At 46.5% G+C, this 27535-nt stretch overlaps 1 protein-coding gene across 1 annotated transcript in view; it reads left to right on the plus strand.

Annotated features, from left to right (window-relative positions):
- The first annotated feature begins 206 nt into the window (after nt 1–206).
- Nucleotides 207–27535, plus strand: part of rasgrf1 (Ras protein specific guanine nucleotide releasing factor 1) — a 112438-nt gene continuing 85109 nt past the window's right edge. The window contains exon 1 of the mRNA XM_072277979.1: nt 207–627. Within this exon, the coding sequence (XP_072134080.1) occupies nt 352–627 (276 nt within the window). The 5' untranslated portion in view covers nt 207–351. The remainder of the gene's footprint in view (nt 628–27535) is intronic.

Consider the following 27535-nt stretch of genomic DNA (forward strand, 5'->3'; position numbering starts at 1 on the left):
TTCACCGACACCCCACCCCTCTATCTGTCTCCCTCCCTTCCCTCTCTCTCCAGCCCCTGTGCCCCCTCGCTCCAAGCTCTGTCCCCCTTGTCCCTCCCCACCCCTGTCCACGGTGCTGAAGTTGCCCCGCAGCGGCGCCACGTGACGCGGAGCCGCGGTCCCGGGCTCCGAGCAGCCGGGAAGATCAGTCCCTGTTCAACGCGGGAGCCGGCGGGCAGGGGCACGGAGCGGGCTGGCGGAGGAAATGATGTAGAAGCACCTCTCCGGCGAGAATCTGATTCGAACCGCAGTCGGAGCCTCGGTGAGTTGCTGGGGCGGCGATGTGAGGCTGGCGCTGGCGGCTGCGGCAACATGCAGAAGGGAATCCGCCTCAATGACGGGCACCTCTCCTACCTGGGGCTCCTGGCCAAGAAGGACGGGAGCAGGAAGGGCTACCTAAGCAAGCGGAGTTCCGACAACACCAAATGGCACAGCAAGTGGTTCGCCCTGCTCCAGAATATGCTGTTTTATTTCGAGAATGATTCCGCTTCGAAAGCCTCGGGTCTCTACTTGCTGGAGGGATGCGTGTGCGAGAGGGCACCGTCTCCCAAACCGTCTCTGTCCGCCAAGGAATCCTTGGAGAAACAGGTAGGCGGCAGACAGATCATCTGCCCATCGCCCGCGCCGGGCTTCGATGTGCGGTGCCCTCGCCAGGGCATGGGGTTCGGTGCCCGTTAACTAGTGTTCGATATCCAGAGCTCGTTGGGTAATATCCAGTGCCTATATCCAGAATCCAGTGCCTGCCCGGTGCTCGATATCCAGAATCCACTGCCCACTCGCTATCCAGTGCCGACCCCCAGTGTTCAAAATCCAGAATCCAGTGTCCGCTCATTATCCAGTGCCCAGTCCAATGTTCGGTACCCAGGATCGAATGCCCACCGAACTGTTGAATATCCAGAATCCAGCGCACCTCGTTATCTGGTGCTCACACGGTGTTTAATACCCGGAATCCAGTGCCACTCCACCGTTCAATACCCAGAGTCGAGTGACCCCTCGTTATCCAGTGCCCACTCCACCGTTCAATACCCAGAATCCAGTGGACCCCCCCCCCCCCGGGTGTTCCGTATCCATCACCCAGTGTCCAGAGGGCCAGGGTCACCGTGAGCTCCAAGCTAGAGTTTTATTGTGAAAAAGGCGCCCGGTGTGCATGCTCCCGGCGCGGCCAGAGAGCGGAGTGTTTCTGGTATCCAGATCTTCGCCTGTGTAAGATCCCTCAACTAGATCATCGGGCTGTTTGTTTTCCTAATAATCCTGGTGCAACTACTGCGGCGTCAAGCCAACACACAGACTAGAGGGGAAAAGCTTGAACATGCAACATTTTAAATACAGACGAACTTTATGACGGGAAAGGGATTTCATGTCATTAACAGCGAACAAGTAAACGCACCTCCTTGAATATTATCGTGAAAACAACTTTATTTTGTACAGACGCTATAATATTTCTAAATTACCTGTAATTCTAAATAAATAATTAATCGGTAGTTGGCTCGGGGAGTCTATTTTTAACGGTTAATCAGTCACAACGCGTCTGCTAATGAAGCTAAACGAGAGCGCGCGGCATCAGAATTTTAATTAATCTTTGAAGTGCAGATTCTTCCTGCTGAGAATCCAATATTAAGAAGGAGCAAATCGATAAATTATGCAACAGGCCAGATGTGAGGTTTATCAAACTGGACAGGCTAAGTTAATTAGCTGCTCCTTGGGCAAAGTGGGTAAACGTGGGCGAGCGCTGCACGGGTTCTTTATTTACCGGGGCTCACCGGCGCCTCCTCCTGGACCGAGAAGGTACTGCGTTCCCCGCAACCCCTCGCCTCTTCCTCCCTCGTTTATCTCCCCCCTCCCCTCCTCTTTATTACTGATGTCAGAATACTTGAATCAACAATACCTGTGTTAGGCTGAGACACTGCGTTTACAGAGGGCGGTGGAAGGGTGGGCTATCTTCAAGACTTTCACTGTGGGAATGTGCTGGCGGTTTGCCAAATGTCGATAGTGCTCTCTCTGACGTGGAATAAACATAAACGATAGCCTTGCCTCAGTGATACAAGTATCCCCATATTAAACACCCCCTGCTCTCCGCACCCTTGCTATCTGGAGTCTGTCTTCGTTCAAGGCTCCAATGTTTGGGTCGATTTCTGACCCATTACTGCCCCGCAGCGTCAATGAAACAGCCCCTGCAGCCTATTGCCGCGCGGGGAATACCGCTGGTTTACAGAGAAAGTCGAAACAATCCAGAAATCTTCCACAGGATTTGCCGCATGTTTACCATACACAAATCAAACGAGCTGTAATGGCCGTGGATGTGACGGGCTGTCAGCCCGGCGCTTTCCGTGCAGAGTGAGGCGGACGGTTGCTGCGGATCCTTGCGGGGATTCGGAACCGAACAGGAAATCTCTCCGCCAGGATCATTCACACCACAGAGCGCCGCGGCCACCGGCTTACTGCTGTGTCCTGAGACTGACATACACTGACAAACACACACACACACGCACACACACACACACAAACACACAGGTAAACACACACACACACCACACACACACACACACACACACACACACACACACACAGAGATAAACACACACACACACACACACACAAACACACAGATAAACACACACACACACACACACACACACACACACACACACACCACACACACACACAGATAAACACACACACAAACACACAGATAAACACACACACACCACATACACACACCACACACACACACACACACACACAGATAAACACACACACATACACTGACAAACACACACATACAGTGATAAACACACACTGAGAAACATACACACAGTGATAAATACACGCATACTAATAAAGACACACACATACAGTGATAAACACACACAGATAAACGTGCACACACACACTGATAAACACACTGAGAAACATACACACACACAGTGATAAATACACACATACTGATAAACACACACTGAGAAACACACACACACACACACACACACACACACACACACACACACACACAGAGGTGTGGGGTTAGATTAGATTTCATCCCCCAGGGAGCTGGAGTCAGGCAGTAAAGTGATGCGGGGCTGTGCTACAGCAGAGATGTACCCGACATCGACGTCACAGCACAGAGAGACGTACAAGGGGGGATTCTGCTTGCCCTGGCCTCGGTCGATGTGAGAAATCTGCCCAGAGAGAACAAAATGCAAAATGTCCAGAGCAATCCCTGACTCTTACATGAGAGAGTGAGAAGATGGTACTGATCATGCCTGACGACTCCAAACTGGACAGTGAGGCGAACGTGGGACATGGAGCTGATCCCTAGACTGGACAGGGAAGTGAATGTGGGATGGGGAGCTCATCCCTCCATGTAATGGGCTTGGGGGCTGAGGACTGGGGCTCAGGGGTGTGATGGGAAAACTTCAGGAAAGCCATGAGAGCCAGGTGATCCTGTTGATGGTGTGACCTGTGCACAGAGAAACACACACAGAATACCAGCGTCTGGTGAAGATCTGGCCACAAAACCAGAAGTGTGCATTTATTTACACTGCATTTTGTCACAGATATGCTCCCTGCATAAGCTGTCTGTACATCTTCGATGCACAGTAACCAAACCGCTGTTATTACACCATGTTCATCTTGTCTCCAAATGCTGAAGAAACTCAGCAAGTCGTGCAGCATCCAGACAGGGGAATAGACACCAGGATGGTTCTCAGCATCAAAGGTATTTTTAAAGCATAAACGCAAGAGATTCTGCAGATTAACACACACAAAATGCTGTTGGGTGACCAGCAGGAGATCCTGCTTTTGTGACAGACAAGAACCCCTGCAGATGCTGGAACACACAAAACGCTGGAGGATCTCAGCAGGTCAGACAGCATCTATGGAGGGGAATAAACAGTCGATGTTTCTGGCCGAGACCCTTCATCAGGACTGGAAAGGGAGGGGCAGAAGCTGGAATAAGATTAAAAAAGTGGGGGGGGGGGGAATCCTTCCAGTCCTGATGAAGGGTCTCAGCCTGAAACATCGACTGTTTATTCTTCTCCATAGATGCTGCCTGACCTGAGAGATTCTGCAGATGCCAGAACACACAAAATGCTGGAGGAACTCAGCAGGTCAGGCAGCATCATCATCATCATGATGACCTGTCATCATCACTGGAAGGCAAGAAGCCAGAATAAGAACATAGGGTGGGGGGAAGGGAAGGAGTACAGCAGGCAGGTGATAAGTGAGGGGTAAGGTGGGTGGGTGGGGCAGCTGGGAAGTGATGGGTGGAGGAGGTAAAGAGCTGAAGAAGAAGGAATCTGATAGGAGAGGGGAGTGGACCATGGAATAAGGGAGGGAGGAGACCAGAGGGAGCTGCTGGGCAGGGGAGAAGAGAAGGAGTGAGCAGGCAGCCAGAATGAGAAATGGAAAAAGATAGAAGGGTGGAGGGGGGAGTAATTACCAGACGCTGGCGAAATTGATACTCATACCATCTTGTCGGAGGCTACCCAGATGGAATTTGAGGTGTTGTATCTCCAGTCTGAGAGTGGCCTCGTGGTGGCAGTGGAGGAGGCCGTGGACTGACATATCGAAATGGGAATGGGATGTTGAATTAAAATTTTTCATGCTTAAGCATTTTAGTGAGTTAGAGAGAGGCAGCAACAGTTTTCTCTAGTGGGGAGACTGGAACGAGCAACTTTAACTTAGAGCTAAACTGTAAGGCGTTGAGGAGCAGGATATCTCCTGGATGTTGTTGATGTGGTGACTCAGATCAACAGGCTTTTGCTGGGTATGGACTTTAATGGTGAAGTAAATGAAGTTAAGATACAAAGTGCCTGGCACGATTGTGTAGTGGTTAGCGTAACACTATTACAGCATCAACGACCCAGGTTCAATTCCCACCACTATCTGTAAGGGTTTGTGCTTTCTCCCCATGACTGCGTGGGGTTCCTCCAAGTGCTCTGGTGTCCCCCCACATTCCAAATTTAGGTTAGACAGCTGAGTTGTGGGCATGCTCTGTTGGTGCCAGAAGCGTGACAACACCTGCGGGCTGCCCCCAGCACATCCTTGGACTGTTGGTCATTGAATCTAACAACACCCTTCACGTGTATGTTTCCATATACATGTGACAAATAAAATTAATCTGTAGCCATTAATTAAATGTATGCTAGAACAGGGTTAAGGGGAAGAATGGCCTCCAGCGACTGAGCTGCTCCCCCTTTTTACAGGTCCATTCCCCACCCTTTAACAGGCAATTGGTGTAGGTGTTAGCCAACTGCAGCCGCAAACACGAGGAAATATGCAGATGCTGGAATTTCAAGCAACACACACAAAAGTTGCTGGTGAACGTACCTCTTCCTAGAGATGCTGCCTGGCCTGCTGCGTTCACCAGCAACTTTTGTGTGTGTAGCCAACTACAGCTGCTCCTTCTCTGCACAGAGACTGAGGCTGTCTCAGCTAGGCCAGCAGGTCCGCCCATTTGGTCACAGCCCCAGGCCTCAGCAGTGACCGAAGCCAAAGGTCAGTCTGAACTCCAGAAGTCAAAGGCCGCTGACCAGAGCCCAAGTGTGCGAATCCGCAAGTCTGCTGGAGGCTGCAGGCTGAAGGTGGCCTCTTCTTGGGTTAGCGGACGGTGCATGTATGTGCGTGTGTGGCTGAGAGGGAGACACAGGGTTTCTTTCGCTGTTGTTGCTTTGTCACTTGGTGTGTTGCTCATGTTATTCTGTGCCGAGCTTTGTAGCCATGCTATGCTGGCGCTGGCATGTGTGGCAACTCTTGTGAGCTGCCCCAGGTACACCACTGGGTGTGTTGGTTCTTGGCGCAAGCTGCACATTTCACTGTGTGTTTTGATGTACACATAATAAACCCAGGCATTCGGACCTGGGCCGGCAGAGTTCGGACCCGGGTCAGCAGCATTAGGACCCAGGCTGGCAATCATTCTTTACGGAAGGACTGAGTTCGTGCTGCTGATCTCCTCGTTTGCAGATGAAAAGACAGTTCCCATGTTCTGAGATTTATGTGATAATTGGTCTCCTTCAGCTTTTCAGTGTTTTCTTTCTTGAGGACAATCGGCAGGTGGGTCACCTGTTAATCTTTGTGTGTAAAAGCGGGGTTGGGGATATGCTACTACTGTCACCAATCTTTTCTGTGAGTGAGGGGATTGGGGATTGTTATGTGTAGGGGTCGGTGATTGTTATTGTGGCTGTTTCTGCTGCGGGGAGAGGGGGGATTTTGGGGTCTGCGAGTTTCGTTTCCTTTTTCTCATGCCGGTGTTGTGGGGGGGGGGTGGTTAGGTGATGTCTTTTCTTTCATCAACACCAACGTGTCTTTCTGTATTTCTTGGCTATCTGGAGAAGGCAAATATCAGAGTTGTGCTGTATATGCGTACTTTGACAATAAAATGAACTTTTGAAATAAATTTGAATCTGAAATCTGATCTGTGAGGGCTCAGCTTGTGTCCCGAGATAGTGTTCCCTTCAGTCCCCACCCTCAGCCAAGTTGTTCCACTCCCACCCACCCCACCTGCTCACTGAACACAATCCGTAACTGTTGTGTATTTAATGTTTCAATTAGATTTGAGTGATCTTGTAAATATATTGTTTGATTAAACATTCTTGTTTGTTTAAATAATTCATTATGAGTAATTTGTAAAAATACTTAGATTGCATACATCATCACACCTAATTTGGAGTATTGCATGCAGTTTTGGTCACCTACCGACGGGAAAGATATAAATAACGTTGAAAGAGTACAGAGAAAATTACAAAGATTTTGCTGGGACTGGGGTACTTGAGTTACAGGGGAAGACTGAATTTATTCCCTAGTGTTTTATTCCCTAGCGTGTAGGAGAATGAGGGGAGATTTGATGGAGGTATACAAGATAATGAGAGGTATAGATAGGGACTTTTCCCACTGAGTTTGGGTGGGTCTACAACCAGAGGTCATAGATTAAGGGTGAAAGGTGAAATGTTTAAGGGGAACATGAGGGGAAACTTCTTCACTCAAAGGGTGTTAAAGGAAGGAACAAGCTGCCAGTGCATGTGATTTCAATTTCAAAGTTTAAGAGAAGTTTGGATAAATACGTTGATGGGAGGATTATGGAGGGCTATGGTCCAGGTGCAGCTAAATAGGATTAGGTGGTTTAAATGGCATGGATTAGATGAGCCAAGGGCCTATTTCTGTGCTGTACTTTTTTTATAACTATGATTCTAAAATGCTGGAAGAACTGAAGACAGGTCTTGGCCCAAAACTTCAACCATTTATTCCTCTCCATAGATGCTGCTTAGTTCCTCTAGCACTTTCTGTGTTGCTCTGGGTTTTAAGAGCAGTGAAGATCTTCATTTCTGGTTGAACACTATGGATAATTAGTCACAAACCATAGGACCCAGGGTCAATGGCTGTTTGACTGAGGGTGAGGCATCAGCCAATCATTTTATGTAGATTTCTCACTTTCTAATTGGCTGCAGGAGGGCAGGGTGACGCACAAGGGGTGTTAGCTGGCAGATGGGAAAAGGCTAGGGGATAATTGAGAACCATTCTCGGAAATTATCCAACCAGAGTCACGGTGACTCAGTCACCTGACCAACCTTCGTTGACTGAGACGTGACTTTTCTATGAAGTAGAGGCGAGGCAAAGGTTTTAATTAAGGATCACACTCTCTCAATCTGGCGGGTACTATGGGACACAATTGAAGGGGAGATATTTATGTGGAATTTAGAAAATGGTTACTTCACTTTGGAGGAGAGGCGGGTCCAGAGGGGAGGAAGTTATAATTACTTGGTTTAAATGACACATTGTTTAGACTTGGTAACCATACTTCAGGTGAATGTAGACAGTGTCAACTTCCAGAGAGAGTCTTGCATGTGTTATTGGAACTTGGAGCATATGAGTAGAAGAGAAAGGAGACCCAGGAAATCAATATTGTTACTTTGGATAGTTTGGTAGGGTATGGGTAAGACACATGAGAGAAGTACAGACAAGTATTTAAATTCTTGACACTTGTTGGATTGTCAGAATCAGGTTTAGTATCACTTGGTATATGTCATGAAATTTGTTGTCTTTGTGGCAGCAGTATGTTACAATACGCAGGAAACTGTAAATTACATTAAGAAGTAGATATAAGTAATGCAAAAAGAGAAAATAAAATAAGTACTGAGGTAGTGTTCATGGGTTCATTGTCCATTCAGAAATCTAATGCCAAAGAAGAAGAAGCTGTTCCTGAATTGTTTAATGCAACTTGAGTCATTAGCGCTGGGTGTTTAAATGTTCAGTTATTATTATAATCTGTATAATTAGTATTATTTCTCCCTGTGGGTGGTGGTAGGTGTTAGGTCCACTTTCCCGAATCCTCCTCACCCTTCAGTTCAGTAGGTGGCGGTAATGCACCTTTTGAGCTGGACTGCTAGCCGCCAATAAAAGGCAAGAAGCTGGAGAAGTTTGAGGCACGACTTTGGGAAGGTTCCTGAAGGTTGGAAGCCTGTGTGGGTGGGTCGGAGAGTGAGAAAGGGGCTTGTTTTGAATCTGAATCAGAATGACTGGAGCTCATCCTTGTTGGCATCTAGATGCTTTAGCCCTTCTGGATGAAACAACGGACTACATGTGTGAATGCAAATCCTTGCCCAACTATCCACAAATGTTTACGCTACTGGCCTCTTGTGGTCTCGTATAAAGGGGAGTCACTATGCAATCAGCAATGCCTGTCAGCAATACCTATTACTGCCTATCTTGGGAATTTGGTGTGTAGAAATAAGCTGTATGGGTCCTACATGAGGAATGATTTGGGCAGAATGGTCACAGTGGTTAGCAGCTTTGCACTGCCAGCAACCAGGGATCAATTTCCCGCCGTTGTCTGTAAGGAGCTTGTACGTTTTCCCCGTGACCGTGTGAGTTTCCTTGGGGTGCTCCGGTTCCACCTTCCCCCCCCATTGCAAAAACGTACAGATTAGTGTTAGAGTCGTGGGTGTGCTGTGTTGGTGTCGGAAGCACAGTGACTTTTGCAGGCTGCCTCCAGCACATCGTCAGACTGCTGTTGATGCAAATGATGCATTTCACTGTATGTTTCAATTACGTTTGACTACTAAAGCTTACATTTAAGGACATTTTGAAATTCCTTTATTGCTTGTGAAGTGTGATAGGACTTCCAAGACATCTCCACCACTTTTCCAATTCTGGATTGCTTACCATTTTAATCACTAGGTCACTGCCAAGACCCTGAGTTCTGTATTTCCATCTCTAAGCCTCTGTTCTGCTTTCTCCTTTCCTTCACCTTCCCTCTCTGAGCAAGTCTCCAGTCGTAATTTTTATAAGTTACTTGGATGAGGAAGTGGTAGACTAAGTTTGCAGATGATGCGAAGGTCGACAGTCCTGCGAGCTGCGTAAAAAGGTGGTCATAGGTTACAACAAGATATTGACAGGATGCAGAGCTGGGCTGAGAAATGACAGATGGAGTTCAATCTGGAAAAGCGTGAAGTGATTGACTTTGGAGGGTCGAATGAAGGGTTAATGGCAGAGTGGAGAAACAGGGGAACCTTGGGGCTCACGTCCATACGTCCCTCAAAGTTGCCGCGCAAGCTGATAGGGTGGTCAAGAAAGCTTATGGTGTGTTGGTCTTCATTAGTCGGGGGATTAATTTCAAGAACCGTGAGGTAATGTTGCAGCTCTATAAAACCCGGGTTAAACCACACTTGGAATATGGTGTTCGGTTCTGGTCACCTCACTATAGAGGGAGCAGAGGAGATTTACCAGGATGCTGACAGGTTGAGTAAGCTCGGGCTTTTCTCTTTGATGAGAGCTGACTTGACAGAGGTGTGTGAGATAAGAGGCACAGATCAAGAGGACAACCAGAGACTTTTTCCCATGGAAATAGCTAATACAGGAGGGCATAATTTTAAGGTGATTGGTGGGATGTCAGAAGTCGGTGTTTCACAAAGACTGGTGGGTGCGTGGGAAACCTTGCCGGGAGGTGGTGGTAGAGTCAGATGTATTAGGAACTTTTAAGAGACTCTAAGATAAGCAGATGGATGATAGTAAAATGGTGATCTATGTAGGAGGGAAGGGTTAGATTGATCTTAGTAGGTTAACAAGTGAGCACAACATCGGGGATTGAAGGGTCTGGACTGTGCTGTAACGTTCCGTTTGCCTCTTCACTGAGGTTTGCGCTTGCTTGATAATCATTCTTCTCACGTCCCCTGGTTTTGCAAAATAAGTCCTGATGGAAGCTCTTGGCCCGAAACATCATCTATTTATTCCTTTCCATAGACACTGTCTGACCTGCTGAGCTGCTCTCGCATTTTGTTGCTCTGGATTTCCAGCGTCTGCAGAATCTCTTGTGTTTAAAATAAATGCAAGTTGCTGTTGTTGTTGACAGTGCGTGGCATTGGATGTGACATTGTATTTCAGCCTGGTCCAACCTTATTAGCAACTAAATTGGCACCTTATACCTTGTCAATCATGTGTAATACCTTCACTACTGGTGTGACTTAAGCCCTTCCAGCTGAAAATGCAAAAGATAAGGAAGTGGGTATACTAACAGACTTACAGATGACAAAATGCTTTCCTGCAAAGTAGGAATGAAAAGACATTGCACTGTTTATTCTTGCAAATCTTTTTTTTTATTATGAATAAGGTTTATTTTGGTTAATATTAAAAAAATCATGTTCCTGGGCTCGGTTATAATGGGAGCTCTCTGTGCAAATAGATCTTGGTGTCACTGTGGCTGCTTGCCCGCAGAGAGATGCCAGACGCTTCATCACTCAGGGGGCATGAATTCAAGGTGGGGAGGCAGGGGTGGGGGGCATTAAGTTCAGAGGGGATGTGCCAGACAAGTTTTTCTTTGCACAGAGAGTGGTGAGTACCTGGAATACACTGCTAGGGGTGATGGTTGGGGCAAAATATGATAGGCACATGAATGGAGCAAGATGGACAAAGTGTAGGGCGACGGATTAGATTAGTCGGGCATTTGATTACCTATTTAATTAGATCTGCACAACGTTGTTCCTGTTCTATGTTCAATTCTTCATCCCTTTTTTCCAAGCCATTGGGAATTTTACCATCTAGAAAAACTAATCATAAATCAAAATAATATCTAAAAAATGAAGTCAGAACATATTACTTTAAAACTTAAACTGTGCTTTGGCCATGTTCCACTCAGTCCCCTCAGCTTGGGGCCATACAGAGAAAATTTGCAAGGGTGTTGCTGAGACTGAGTTCAAGGGAAAGGTTGAATAGATTTGGACTTCGCTTCCTGGAGTGTAAGAGAATGGGGGAGATTAGATAGAGATATACATACACAATTATGAGGGGTATAGATAGGATAAATGCAAGCTGGTTTTATTCCCTCAGGTTGAGTGAGACAAGAACCAGACACTTAAGGAAGGTGAAACATTCAAAGGGAATCTTAGGGGAAACTCCTACACTGAGAGGCTGGTGAGGCTGTGGTACGAGCTGCCAGTGGAAGTTATAGATGCAGGTTCAGTTTTAACATTTAGGAGAACTTTGGATAAGTACATGATTAGGAGGGGTAAGGAGAGCTATGGTCTAGATGCAGCTCAATGGCAGAATAACAGTTTGGTATGAACTAGATGGGCTGAAAGGCCTGTTTTGTTGCTGTAGTTCTCCATAACCCTATAGCTCAATGCCTGACAGAATAAAACCGAAGGGCTTGCATTCATACACAAGTGCCCCCTCCAGCGTTGTGTGGAGATGCTGTTTTCAGCTGAACTGGAAACCCCATCTGCCTTCGCAATACTTCGAAGACCAGGGAAGGTTTGCCAAGTAGTGGGAGCTTTCTGTGCGCGTATTGGCTCCTGCGTTTCAAACATTACAACCACATCATAGTGAAGTACTTTACGACAGCCTGTGGTAGAGCAGGTGCCATTGAACTGTAAATCAATGTCTTGTTTCTCGTTGTGTTATCAGGCACTGTAATATATTCAGTGTTTTAATCCTTACGGGAATAAAGTGACTTTCTGATACCAGCAGTTTAATGCTTGGAACAGAGTGTTGTCTCTCTCAAATTATCGCACCTGACGAGTTTGTTTTTCTTGTTATGACTGAATCTCATTGTAAGCAGCGAGAAACAAGATGACAAGATTCATCCAGAGATAAGTGCACCAATCCTTATACATTTATCATCAACATATAATGTTCAAGATCCGATTACTCCATAAACAGACATTTGCTATTATTATTGTAAATTATGTTTCTGCTTATTATTACTAAGTGTGGGAAAAGCTCCACTGTCAGTCAGTGGATATCTCATCAGCTTGGAGACCAGGAATGAAACAGCCAATGTTACAGTGTAGTACAGGCCTTTGTTGTGCCAACTCTTTAACCCACTCCAAGGTAATCTGCCCCTTCCCTCCCATATAGCCCTCCATTTTCCTTTCATCCATGTGCCTATTGAAGCGTTTCTTAAATGTCCCTAATGGACAAGCTTCTACCATCACCCCCAGCGGTGTGTTCTATGCAGCCACCACTCTGTGTAAAAAATACCACCTTGAATAATCCCCCCATACTCTTCTCCAATCATCTTAAAATTCTGCCCTCTCGTATTAGTCATTTCCACCCTGGGGATAAGTCTCTGGCTCTCCACTCTATCTACGCCTCTTATCATCTTGCACACTTCTATCTAGTCACCTCTCACCCTCCTTCACTCCAGAGAGAAAAGCCCTAGTTTGCTTAACCTTTCCTCATAAGACACCCTCTCTAATCCAGGCAGCATCCTGGTAAATCTCCTCTGCACCCTCTCTAATCCAGGCAGCATCCTGGTAAATCTCCTCTGCACCCTCTCTAATCCAGGCAGCATCCTGGTAAATCTCCTCTGCACCCTCTCTAATCCAGGCAGCATCCTGGTAAATCTCCTCTGCACCCTCTCTAATCCAGGCAGCATCCTGGTAAATCTCCTCTGCACCCTCTCTAATCCAGGCAGCATCCTGGTAAATCTCCTCTGCACCCTCTCTAAAGCTTCCACCTCCATCCTATAATGAGGCGATCAGAACCGAACACAATACTCCAAGTGTAGTCTAAACCAGGGTTTTATAGAGCTGCAACGTTACCTTGTGGCCCTTGAACTCAATCCCCTGACTATTGAAGGCCAACACACCGCACACCTTCTTAACCACTCTGTCAACTTGCGCAGCAAAATTATGGGATCTATGGATGTAAAAACACTGATTCCCACTTTGTGCTGAGTTGACTGACTTGACTTTGACCCTCATTCTCAGCGTGTGGCTGTTCCTGAGAAGAGCGCCGTTAGGTGCCACTGTCAGTTACCCATAGACTGGCAAGAATGAGCTATGCTGACCCATCGTTCTCCATTAGGCAGCTGCAGAGGTTCTGTGGGGTGTGATAGCAGATTCCGTGCCATTGGTACCCTCAATCACTGATGCACCGTAGAGAGAAGTCCAGCTGCCTGGTATTGACCGGCCACTGCACGGGATCAGAAAAAGCTGCAGAAAGTTCGTAGGCTCAGCCAGCTCCATCATGGGGAATATCCTCCTCAGCATCCAGAACACCTTCAAAAGATGACGGCTCAAAAAGAGAGCATCCTTTATTAAGAACCCCTTCCCCAGGACATACCCTCTTCTCACTGTTACCTGAAGCCTGAAGACACACACTCAATGTTTCAACTTCCCCTCCACCGTCAAATTTGTGAATGGACAATGAACACTACCTCACTGTTTTCCCTCTCTTTCTGAACTACTTATTTAATTTAATTTTTTAATATATACTTATTGTAATTTATGGTTTTTATTATATATTACAATGTACAAAACAAAATATTTCATGGCATACGCCAGTGACATTAAACCTGATTCTGATTCTACTCCCCTGGGCTTCAGTGGGAGCTTGGAGGTAATAGGTTTCCCAGGACAACAGTCTGGTTCTGGAATATTGATCCAAAGATGGGAGGTCAAATTCCTCTGTGGTAACAGGAGGACCTACCTTTCTGTAATTCAATAAAGCTAAAGCCAAGAAGCTAGTACCAGTGGGAGTAAACATGGACCTTTTCCCGATCTGATTCAAAGAGGATATCGATGTTTCAGACAACAGAGCTGCCGCCTGCCAAGCCACTATTCCAGTGGGATCTGGCTGGTTCAGTCCAGAAGATCCTCAAGGCTTCTGAATCATTTTCTAACACCAAACTCGCACCAGCCTAGGACCTGGATGTTGCCGTTGATGCAGCTACCTGTGTACAGGGACGGGAAACATTATGAAAAGGTTCTGCAGTGACACTGCGGAATAGACATCTGATTGCACAAGACTCTCAGGAGGATGTTGGACTATGAGGGCAAGACCAGGCACCTGGGGCTAATTTCAGTGAGCCTCTGTAGTCACGAAGAGCCTCCTTTCCTGTTTTACGTGTCTGAACTTTTATATTTAAGATGGCACCAAGTTGTGGTCTCCAATGAGGTCACTGCCCAGATGTAGTTGTCTTTTTTTGGTTTGCAGGGATGATTTTGGGGCAGTGAGGGAAGTTAAGGGTCAGGTTAGGGTTTAGGGACAGGGACATGGGGGAATTAGAAGTCAGGCCAGAGTCCATAAGCCTCCATTCCACTTTTGGAGATCAGTAACATGGACGCAGTCATATGTCAGACTATCAGACCAGTGAGGACAGGGGCTTGAGTTGCTGGTGTGTTCCGGGCTTGGAGTTTCATGCAGGCAGGAGGAACCAGGGCCACTGACCCCTAGGATGTGACTTGTTAACGCAAATGACACACCTCACTGTGCGTGTGATAACCAAATCTGAAGACCAGACATCCAAAAAACATTAACTAATCCTCCAAACTTTCAAATTCCTGCCCCCACAGTCACTTGAATTTTGTAACTGCTGCACCAGCAGATCGATATTAACCAGGGCTCCGCGGCAAGAATGTTAATCTGGATAGTTTATTTTAATTATATCCAGTACAGTGAAATTCATGTCATTCCCGTTACCATGGTGAAGCACGGATAGGAGCTCTGCACAGCAACAGCCTCGCTGAATCTAGAATCGCCTGGTTCTATTTTCTGTAGCAGCTCAGTAAGATCACTTCTTCCCCCCTGCAGATCGAGAAGGACCAAAGAATCCTGATGGGACTCCATCACCCCCGGAGATCAGGTGAATCCTGTTGTGGAGGAACCTGGGGTATTCCTTCATTATTGCCCGGCAGGGTCACTGAATGTTTGACAACGCACCCAAGAGACCCTATAGAACCCTGAATCAGAACCACCGGTGTGTGCTGCGAAATTTTGTTTTTAATTGAGATGAGGACGGGAGAGTTCTTTCCTGCCCTTTGATCCACGCCATCCAGCAAACTCTAGCCTAATCACGGGACATTTTACAATGACCAATTAACCTGCCAACCGGTACGTCTTTGGAATGTGGGAGGAAACTGGAGCTCCCAGAGGAAACCCACGTGGTCATGAAGAGAACGTACAAACTCCTTACAGACAGCGTCGGGAATTGAACCCGGGTCTCCTGTATTGTAAAGCGGTGTGCTAACCACTACACTAATGTGTTGTTTTGTTGCAGCAGTACATTGCAATAAACAATAATAAAAATTATAAATTACAATAAGAAATTGCTATTATATATATATATATATAAAAGAAAATTTATATTAAATAAGTAAAGTAAGAAGAGAGGGTAAAAACAGAGGTAGTGTTCATGGGTTCATTGTTCATTCAGAAATCTGATGGTGGAGACGAAGAAGCTGTTCCTGAAAGATGAGTGTGTGTCTTCAGGCTTCTCCCTGGTGGGGGGCAAGTCCTGGGTGATGGGGGTCCTTAATAATGATTGCCACCTTTCTGAGGCATTGCTTTTTGAACATGTCTTCGATGCTGGGGAGGCCAGTCCCCACTGAGTTTACAACCTTCTGCAGCTTACTTTGATCCTGTGCCGTGGCCCCTCCGTACCAGACGGTGATGCAGCCAGTTAGGATGCTGTCCATGAAGTTCTCAGGGTAGAAAGGACACCGAGTGGGACCGTGGTGACTCACCTCGGGGTAACCGAGAGTGGGCAGGAACTGTCAGACTTGCCAGCAACGAAGCGGCTTGGTTAGCTTAACGCTTTGCAACGCCAGTGACCCAGGTTCAATTCCGCTGCTGTCTGTAATGCGTTTATACGTCCTCCCCGTGACCGGGTGCTGCAGTCTTCCAGACGTACAGGTTAGGATTGGTGAGTTCAGGGCATGATATGTTGGCATTGGAAGTGTGGCGACACTGTGCTGGTCTTTAAAGTCTGTCCCGAGCATTGTGGCCCATCAGGCCGGTGCTTATGCCGGTTTCTGTGGCGTGAAGCGACTGAGAGTACGAGACTCCCTCCCGGATAGGACGCCAGTCTATCGCGAGGTTAACCCCCAGCATTTTTTTGCTGGTACCTATTCTCAGTTGGGTAGACTGGAGCATTGTGTGGTTAAGCGCCTTGCTCAAGGACACACACGCTGCCTCGGCCGAGGCTCAAACCCACGACCTTCAGGTCGCTAGTCCAACGCCCTTACCACTTGGCCACATGCCACACACTGTGTTGGTTGTGATGCAAAAAATATTTCACTGTTACACACACAAAACACTGGCAGAACTCAGCAGGACAGGCAGCATCTGTGGAAATTAATAAACAGTTGTCGTTTCAGGCTGAGACCCTTCATCAGGACTGGAAGGCAAGGAGGAAGACGACTCCCTTCCATTTCACTGTATGCTTCGATGTACATGTGACAAGTAAAACTAATCTTTTTTAAAAAATCGTTAAATCTTTAATGAACACACCCAACAAGTGGTTCTAAAATGAAGTCAGTGAATCTGGCATGGATTGGGCAGTCAGTGCTTGTATCCCTGATCCCTGATCTCTGATCTGGGACAGCCCAATGGCTGCCAAATTATCCACTGGGCGATGACATTGCCACCCTTCGCTCCGTCTCCTGTTTGGGTGTAATTGGGCGACATAGGCTTGCTGAGACTGAAGAGGCTGTTACTGTGCAGAACCTCTAAATAAGTAAATGAAATAAAGTTTGTAATATAAAGAAAAGTCACTGGAAGAGATTAAGTTTTGGTATAAATGATAACTGAAAGTAATAAACCATAAATAACCTCAGTGCTTAGTGGTGTTGCTTGAGAGGGAGATTAACTTGTTCCCCAGTGCCACTCCATCAGCGAAATGGAGGGGTTAAGTTCAGATCTCGAACAGCCCAACAGCTGGCTAATTATCCACTGGTGATAACCGTGTCTTTCGGTCAGTTGATAGGACCCGTTGGTTGGATGTAATTGGGCAGAAAGGGCTCATTGGGCTGGTGGGATCTGTTACTATGCTGTATCTCAAAATAAAATAAAATAAAAAAGGATATTTTTGCAGTCTTGTAGCCTGATCTCAAAGTGACCTAATATCCTCGTAGTGCGAACACTCGAGATGAGTATGATGTTCTCCTGAGGGATTGTCTAATGCTGGGTCCTCAGGTGGCTGTACAGGCCGATCTGGGATCCACATAACTGGGTGGATTCCCTCAATGGAGAACACCTGAGAGTGGCTTTGTTTAACGTGGGGAGGCTGATGCACGGGCAGACACCACTCCATCCCTGACAGATCGGGGTCAGGGTCCAGTGGCACGAAGTACAAGGCGATTGAGGACACCCTCATCCCCTCAAAACTAATCTATAGGCTTCAAGACCTTGGCCTCAATGTCTCCTTGTCCAACTACATCCTTGATTTCCTCACTTGCCAGTCAGTTCAGGTTGGCAACATCTCCACCACAACCTCCAGCTGTACAGGCGCACTACAAGGCTGTGTGCTTAGCCCCCTGTTCTACTTCTGGCTGTGTGGTTGAGCACAGCTCCAGTGCCACAGTCAAGTTTGCTGATGCCGAGTCGAGAGTGGTGACGATTCAGCAGATAGGAGGGAGGCTGAGAATCTGTCTGAGTGGGGACACAACAACAACCTCTTATGCAATGTCAGCAAGACCACGGAGCTGGTTATTGACCTCAGGAGAAGGAAACCAGAGATCCATGAGCCAGTCCTGATCAGAGGCTCTGAGATGGAGCAGTTGGCAACTTTAAATTCCTCGTTGTTATTATTTTGGAGGACTTGTCTGACCAGCACGGAAATACAATTATGAAGAAAGCACGGCAGCACCTCGACTTCCTTAGGAGTTCGCGAAGGTTCGGCACTGCATTCTAAAACTTTGACAAACTTCTTATAGAAGTGGGGTGGGGGATATATTGACTGCATCACAGTCTGGTATGGAAACACCAATGCCTTTGAACAGAAAACCCTAGGAAAAGTAATGGATACAGCCCAGTCCATCGCAGGAAAAAACTATTGAGCACACCTACACAGAGTGCTGTCACAGGAAAGCAGCATCCATCATCAGGGACATCGAGCAGCCACCATCGCCACCCAGGACAGGCTCTCTTCTCACTGCTGCCATCAGGAGGGAGGTACACGAGCCTCAGCACTCACACCACCTGATTCAGGAACAGTTATTACCCCTCAACCATCAGGCTCTTGAACCAAAGGGGATAACTTCACTACATTTAACTCCCACCATCACTGAACCGTTCCCATAACCCATGGACTCACTTTCAAGGACTCTTCATCTCATATTCTCAACATTTATTGCGTATTTATTATTATTGTTGTTGCTTTCTTTTTGTACTTGCAATTTGTGTCTTTGCACCGCTGGTTGAATGCACAAGTTAATGCGGTCTTTCATCAATTCTGTTATGCTCATCATTCTACCATGGATTTATTGAGTATGCCCACAAGAAAATGAACCTCAGGGTTGTATACGGTGACTCACATGGTATGTACTTTGAAAAAAAATTTATTTTGATCTTTGAACTTTGACTCTTCACTGCTGCAGCCTTCCTTCATCTTCATTGCCATTGTAATGTGTCATCATCTTCTGCCAGCTCCACCGTTGAGGTCCTGGTTGAATCACTCTTTGACTGGAAACGACCCTATGACCTTACCGCCATGGGTGACCCTGCCAGGCGTCGCTCTTGGGATCACGGGGGCTCACAAGCCTCTCCACCACAACGAGGTGAGGATCCTCGGACGTCCTACAAAGGATGAAAATCTGACAGCAAGCCAGATGACAGGTGACCAGTGATCTTCAGTAGGACGTTCCAGTGGAAACAGGCAGAGACATTCGGCACCACACTAGTGTAGTGGTTAGCACAACGCTATTACAGCATAGAGCGTCAGAGTTCAGAGTTCAGAGTTCAGTTCCGGCACTCTCTGTAAGGAATCCCCTTGGAATGCATGGGTTTTTTCTGGGTCTAAATACGTGCCAGTTAGTAGGCTAATTGGCCACTGTAAATTGTTCCGTGATTAGGTTAGTGTTAATCGGGGGTTGCTGGGGGGCAGGGTTCGAAGGGCCGGAAGGCCCTATTCTGTGCTGTGTCTCTAAATCAATAAAGGCTCGGGGGCAAAGGCCTTGGCAGCTGGAGGGCAGGTTACCAGGTGGATGGTTACAGTGCAGGGTAAGCAACAGGCTCAAGATGAAGAGGAACAGTGATTCTGTAGACCAGGGGTTTCCAACCTTTTCTATGCCATAGAGTCGTACCATTAACTGAGGGGTCCATGGGCCCCAGGGTGGGAACCCCTGCATTAGACCATAAGAACAGGAGCAGAATTAGGCCAATTGGCCGTTGAGTCTGCTCTGCATCACATCATTCCACACAAAATTCTGCAGGAACTCAGCAGATCAGGCAGCATCTATGAAAAGGAATAAAGAGTCGATGTTTCAGGCCAAGACCATTCATCAGATGAAGAGACTTGGCCTAAACTGTCAACTCTTTTTTTTTTCCTTTTTCATAGATGCTGCCTGACCTGCTGAGTTCCTCCAGCATTTTGTGTGCGTTGCTCTGGGTATCCAACATCTGCAGAATCTGTTGTGTTTATGATTTGCCATTCCATCACGACAGATATATTCATCATCATCATCATCATCATTATGTCCTGCGCCGTATGATGTTGACAATTTATGGGTTCCCTCTCTCTATCCATGACCATGATTGTTCTTGGTAAATTTTCTACAGAAGTGGTTTGCCAGTGCCTTCTTCTGGGCAGTGACTTTGCAAGATGGGTAACCCCAGCTGTTATTAATACTCTTCAGAAATTGTCTGCCTGGCGTCAGTGGTCGCGTAACCAGGACTTGTGATCTGCACCGGCTGCTCGTACGACCATCCACCACCTGCTCCCATGGCTTCACATGACCCTGATCGGAGGCTAAGCAGGTGCTACACCTTGCCCAAGGGTGACCTGCAGGCTAGCGGAGGGAAGGAGCGCCTCACACCTTCACGCATCTCCACCCCGCCACCCAGCTAATTTATTATCCCTCCCAAATCCCATTCTCCTGCCTTCTTCCTGTAACCTATTGCTATTGGAGGTGGTCCAGAGGAGGTTTATGAGAATGATCCTGGGAACGAAGGGGTTAATGCATGAGGAGCATTTGATGGCTTTGGGCCTGTAGTGAGTGAGGCCTCCGTTGGTCATGGTCAACCATGGATATCGCATCCTAGTTGTCTAGATACGCGAGCCTGGGCAGTACAAGCTGTTGCCCATGTAGCAAGCTCCCCCTCTCCACACATCGGATCAACCCAAAGGAACGGCAGAGACTGTTACAGTTCCGTACCAGCAGCAACACAGGAGCTGACATCCAGCGCTGAACTCGGGGGACTCCAGCTCCCGATTTCTCCCTTGGGGTTTACTCCTGAAGCCTTCCCCATGAGTGGGGTTTGCGATCAGAGTTTTCCTTCTAGATGAACCGCCAACCACAGTTGACAAGCCCCATCATCCCAGAGCAACTGGTTTTAAGGCACTGGTGACACTCTGCCCCTCCTCTGTCAGTACCACCGGGCTGAGTAACTAAGCCACACGTGAAGGCCGGGAGCTGGATTTGGTTGTCAGAGGCTATTTGAGGCGCACACCTTTGGGAGTATTTAATAAGTAGTGGGAGCTTGTCCCCATTACCACCCCCGGCTATGGGGATGGCTGCAGATCTCATTGAAGCCTATCGAATGTTGAAAAGCCTAGATAGAGTGCACATGGAGAAGTTGTTTTCATTAGTGGGAAAGTCGAGGACCAGACGGCACAGTCTCAGAATGGACCAGTGATGAGGAGAAATTTATTTTGCCAGAGGGTGGTGAATCTGTGAAATTCATTGCCACGGATGGCTGTGGAGGCCAAGTGGGTGGGGTGTATTTAAAACAGGGATTGAGAGATTCTTGAGTAATAAGGGTGTCAAAGGTTAGAGGGAGAAGGCAGGAGAATGGGGTTTAACAGGAATAATAAATCAGCCATGATGGAATGGCAGAGCAGACTTGATGGGCCAAATGCCTGATTCTGCTCCTGTGTCTTAAGAATATGGTTAAGTAGCCTCCTCAATCTGTCTGTCACACAGTGTAGAAATACCGTCTGGTCTCTCCACTCCTGTGTGCTGTGGTGGTGTAGCAGTTAGCACGATCCTCTTCCAGCTTTGGGAGTTGGAGTTCAGAGTTCAATTCCGGTGTCCTCTGTAAGAAAGTTTGTACATTCTTCTCGTGAATGTTTGGGTTTCCTCCAGTAAAATTGTCCTGTGACTTGGTTAACGTTAAGTCAGTGGGTCAAAGGTCCAAAAGGTCCTTTTCGGCACTGCATCTCTAAATAAATAAATAAGTTCGACCTTCTGTCATATCGCATTTCTATCAACCTTCTCCTGTCTATCTCTGATCCCTGAAGTTTGTTCCTGTCTTCATTACCATTCAGTGCAATTCCTTCGTCTGGCTTCCTGCAAGCATTTAAAGCTTGTCCTCTCTGCCCAAACCAGATGTCAAACATCTGCTAGCTTTAGACGTGGTCCTCGTTCCAAGCACCCAGGAACATCAGGACAGACTTCCCACCACTGAGCTATACTTTATCTGATTTATGAAGAATTAGCTTAGTATGATGGAGCTTTTGTGTAAGTGTCAGTTCAGATCTGCAGTAATTACACAGCTCAGGATTCCTGCAGCCCTTGTTGCCCCGCCTTCCCTCTCCCGATCTTTATATAGACCCCGGCAAAAAACACAACATCCTCTGCCACATACCAACAGTTATGGCAAGTGCAGTCTCACAGTCGGTAGTAGGTGTATCCGGAATGTTCTCTCCTGAAGCCCACTCCTACATCACAGTGACCACGTTTATAATGTTTTTCAAAAGCTTAGTGGAGTATCCTGAAATGGTGCGTCAGATGCCATATAAAGGGTCTCTTTTTAATCTAAAGGAGGACATTTCTAAGACTGAGATCAATACAACATAGAACAGTACAACCATGATGACCTTTTAACCTACTCCAAGACAAAATTAACCCTTTCCTCCCATATAACCCTCCATTTTTCTATCATTCACGTGCCTATATCAGAGTCTCTTAAAAATGCCCTTAATGTGCCTGCCTCTACCACCACCCTTGGCAGTGTGTGTGTTTCTTCATAAAGAAAGCTAAACTCTAAGTCCCCCTATTTTTATCCAATCACCTTAAACTTGTGTCTCCTCACATTAGTCATTTCCACCCTGGGAAAAGTCCCTGACTGCCCACTCTGTCTGTGCCTTTTATCATCCTGCACATCTCTATCAAGTCACCTCTTGTCCTCCTTCACTCCGAAGAGAAAAGCCCTAGCTCACTCAACCTATCATCATAAGACAACCTCTCTAATCCAGGCAGCACCCTGGTGAATCTCCTCTGCACCCTCTCTAAAGGTTTCACATTCTTCCTATAATGAGGAGACCAGAACTGAGCACAGTACTCCGAGTGTGGTCTGACCAGAGTCTTATGGAGTTGCAACTTTGCCTCGCAACTCTTGAACTCACATTCCCGAGTGACGTATGAGGTGCAAATATTGGCCAGATACCAGGGAGAGCTCCCATTCACTCTGAGATTGTTCTAGAGGATCTAAACAGTGAACAAAGCTCTTGGAGCAGCTTAGCTGAAAGTCCCTGGCACCCCATCCAGAACAGTTAAATTCTCAGACCCCAGTTCCAGAACCAGACTTCCCATAAGACCATAAAACATAGGGGGCAGAATTAGGCCATTCAGCCCATCGATTATGCTCCTTCCTTCCATCATAACTGATTTGTTATCCTTCTCAACACCATTCTCCTGTCACCTCCAGGAAACTTTGACGCCTTTACTAATTAAGAACCTATCAACCTAATGACTCGGCCTCCACAGCCACCTGTAGCAACGAATTCCACTGATTCACTACCTTCTGGCTAAAGAAATTTCTCCTCATCTCTGTTCTGAATGGGTGTCCCTCAGTTATGAGGCTGTTTAGTTGTGAAGTTGTAAAAATACATTTCTTGGCAACAGTGTGGCCTATACCCTTTAATAATGTTAACTTTTGTAATCATTGTGTGCCTGAAATTCCTTACAGCAACATAATATGAGGACATAAAAAGCAGGTAATTACTATTTCAGGAAATAAAAATTTGCAGCAAAAGCCATGAATCAGAAAAGCCTGCCTTCACTATTTCCACATTAACAATTATAAGCATGTAACATGGACTCCCCACAAGAGGAAACATCCTCCCCACCTCTACTCTATCCAGATCTTTCAATATTCAATAGAGAGATCCCCCCAACTCTTCTAAACTTGGCATATGTTAACCCTTTCATTCCTGGAATCATTCTCGTGAACCTCCTTGGGACCCTTTCCAATGCCAACACATCTTTCCCTAGATGAGAGACTCAAAACTGCTCACAATACTTCAAGTATGGTCTGACCGATGCCTTACAAAGCCTCAGTGTTAAATCCTTGCTTTTCCTCTCAAAATGAATGCTAACATTGCAATTGTCTTCCTTGCTACCAATTCAACCTGCAAATTAACCTTTCGGGGATCCTGCACAAGTATTCCCAAGTCCCCTTGCACCTCAGATTTATGAAATTTCTTTCCATTTAGAAAATAGTTATCCTACTACCAAAGTGCATGACCAAACACTTCCCCATACTACATTCCATCTGCCACTTCTTTATCCATTCTTCCAATCTGTCCTTGTCCTGCTGCAGTCTCCTACTCCCTCAACACCACCTGCCCCTCCACCTATCTTTGCATTGTCCGCAAACTCGCCCACAAAGACATCAATTCCTTCACCCAAATCAATGATATATAATATGAAAAGAAGTGGTCCCTACTCCATCCCCTGTGGAACACCACAGTCACCAGCAGCCAACCAGAAAAAAGCCTACTTTATTCTCTTTACCTCCTGCCAATCAGCCAATCTACTATCCATGCTAGTAACTTTCCTGTAATATCATCTTGTTAAGCAGGCTTGTGTGTGGCACCTTGAAAAAGGCCTTCTGAAACTTCAGGTAAATAACATCCACTGACTGTCCGTTGTCTATCTTACTTGTTATTTCCTCAAAGATTTGTCAGGCAAGATTTCCCTTAATGAAACCATGCTGACTATGTGCCTCCAAGCACCCTGAAATCTCATCTTTAATAATAAGATTCCAACACCTTTCCCAGCACTGAGGTCAGACGAAATGGCCTATAATTTCCTTTCTTCTGCCTTTCTCCCTTCTTAAAGGGTGGAGTGACATTTGCAATTTTCCAGTCCTCCAGAACCATTCCAGAATCTAGTGATTCTTGAAAGATCATAGGTAATGCTTCCACAATCTCTTCAGCTACCTCTTTCAGAACCCTGGGGTGTAGTCCATCTGATCCAGGTGACTTACCTACCTTCAATAGATAAATACTCAAATGGCAAAATAGTACAACCATGGCTGACAAGGGAAGTCAAAGCTAATGTAAAAGCAAAAGAGAGGGAATACAACAAAGCAAAAATTAGCAAGTAGATAGAGGATTGGAAAGCTTTTAAAAACCTACAGTAGGGCAACTAAAAGAATCATTAGGAGAGAAAAGGTGAAATTTGAAATCAAGCCAGCAAACAATATTAAAGTGAATAGCATATTTATTTTTACAAGTATGTAAAAAATATAAAAGAGAGATGAGAGTGGATATAGGATTGTGAGAAAATGAGGCTGGAATAATGGGGGACAAGGAGATGGCAGATGAACTAAATGAGTATCTTGCATCAGTCTTCATAGTGGAAGAGAGTAACAGTGTGCCAGATATTGAAGGGTGTGAGGGAAGAGAAGTGAGTGCAGTTACTATTGCAAGAGAGAAGGTGCTCAACAAGCTGATAAAGCCTAAGGGTATGTAAGTTAGTCGGACCAGATGAGTTGCACCCTAGAGTTCTGAAAGAGGTAGTGTTAGAGATTGTGGAGGCATTAGTAACAATCTTTCAAAAAACATTGGACTGTGACATGCTGCCAGAGGCCTGGAAAATTGCAAATGTCATTCCACTCTTTAAGAAAGGAGGGAGGCAGCAGAAAGAAAATTATAGACCAGTTACACACATCAAAGTTGCTGGTGAACGCAGCAGGCCAGGCAGCATCTCTAGGAAGAGGTACAGTCAACGTTTCAGGCCGAGACCCTTCGTCAGGACTAACTGAAGGAAGAGTGAGTAAGGGATTTGAAAGTTGGAGGGGGAGGGGGAGATCCAAAATGGTAGGAGAAGACAGGAGGGGGAGGGATGGAGCCAAGAGCTGGACAGGTGATTGGCAAAAGGGATACGAGAGGATCATGGGATAGGAGGTCCGGGAAGAAAGACAAGGGGGAGGGGGACCCAGAGGATGGGCAAGGGGAATATTCAGAGGGACAGAGGGAGAAAAAGGAGAGTGAGAGAAAGAATGTGTGCATAAAAATAAGTAACAGATGGGGTACAAGGGGGAGGTGGGGCCTAGTTAGTCTGGCCTTAGTGATTGGGAAGATGTTGGAGTCAATTGTTAAGGATGAGGTTATGAATAGTTGGTGATAGAGGAAAAGATAGGACAAAGTCAGCGTGGTTTCCTTGAGGGAAAATCTTGCCTGACGAACTTGTTGGAATTCTTTGAGGAGATTACAAGTAGGATAGTTGGAGGGGATTCAGTGGATGTTGTATATTTGAATTTTCAGAAGGCTTTTGACAATGTGCCACACATGAGGCTGCTTACAAAGAGCCCATGGTATTTCAGGGAAGTTACTGGCATGGTTAGAGCATTGGCTAATAGGTAGGAGGCAGTGGGTGGAAATAAAAGGATCTTTTTCTGACTGGCTGCCAATGACCAGTGCTGCTCCACAGGGGTCGGTGTTGGGACCGCTTCTTTTTATGTTGTATGTCAATGATTTAGACGATGGGATAGATGGCTTTGTTGCCAAGTTTGCAGATGATACGAAGATAGGTGGAGGGGCAGGTAGTGTTGAGGAAACAGGAAGGCTGCAGAAGGACTTAAAACAAATTAGGAGAATGGGCAAGAAAATGGCAAGTGAAATACAACATTGGAAAATGTATGGTCATGCACTTTGGTAGTACAAATAAATGTGCAGACTATTTTCTAAACAAGGAGAAAATCCAAAAATCTGAGCTGCAAAGGGACTTGGGGGTCCTAAAGGTTAACTTACAGGTAGAGTCAGTGGTGAGGAAGGCAAATGCAAAGTTAACATATATCTCAAGAGGTCTAGAATACAAGAGCAAGAGTGTGATGCTGAAGCCTTGTAAGGCATTTGTGAGGCCTCACCTTGAATATGTGAACAGTTTTAGGTTCCTCTTCTAAGAAAAGATGTTCTGACATTGGAGAGAGTTCAGAGGAGGCTCACAAGGATGATTCCGGGAATGAAAGGATTATCACACGAGGAATGTTTGATAGCTCTGGGTCTGTACTCGCTGGAATTTAGAAGGATGAGGGGGATCCCATTGAAACCTTTCAAAAGTTGAGAGGCCTAGACAGAGTAGACGTGGAAAGAATATGTTCCATGGTGGGGGAGTCTAGGACAACAGGGCACATCCTCAGGATAGAGGGGCAACCACTTAAAGCAGAGATGCAGAAAAATATCTTTACCAAGAGGTGGTGAATTTGTGGATTTATTACCACAGGCGGCTGTGGAGGCCAGGTCATTGAGTGTATTTAAGGCAGAGCTTGATGGGTTCTTGATTGGACATGGCATCAAAGGTTATGCGGAGAAGGCCAGGGAGTGGAGCTGAGGAGGGGAAAAAACGATCAGCCATGATAGGTCAAATGGCCTAATTCTGCTCCTATGACCTTCAGACTTTCCAGCTTCCCAAGAAACCTTCTTCTTGGTAGTAGCAACTGCACTCACCTCTGACCCCAACACTCTCGAATTTCTAGCATTAACCATAATCACACGCAAAATGCTGGAGAAACTCAGCAGGTCAGGCAGCATCTATGGAGGAGAATAGTCGATGTTTCGGCTGGGACTCTTCATCAGGACTAGAAAGGGAGGAGGAAGAAGGTGGAGGGGTAGGAAAGGAGTATAATCTGGCAGGTGACAGGTGAAGGGGAAGATGAGGGGGTGTGGGAGGGCGGATGAAGTGAGAAGCTGGGAAGTGATAGGTGCAAGAGATAAAGGGCTGAAGAAGAAGGATTCGGTTAAGAGAGGAGAGCGACCGTGGGAGAACGGGAAGGAGGAGGGGTACCAGAGGGCGGTTATGGACAGGTGAGAAGGGAAGAATAAGAAGGGAGCCGGAAT

This window comes from Mobula birostris, chromosome 14 (genome assembly GCF_030028105.1).
Source record: "Mobula birostris isolate sMobBir1 chromosome 14, sMobBir1.hap1, whole genome shotgun sequence".
NCBI classification, from domain to species: domain Eukaryota; kingdom Metazoa; phylum Chordata; class Chondrichthyes; order Myliobatiformes; family Myliobatidae; genus Mobula; species Mobula birostris.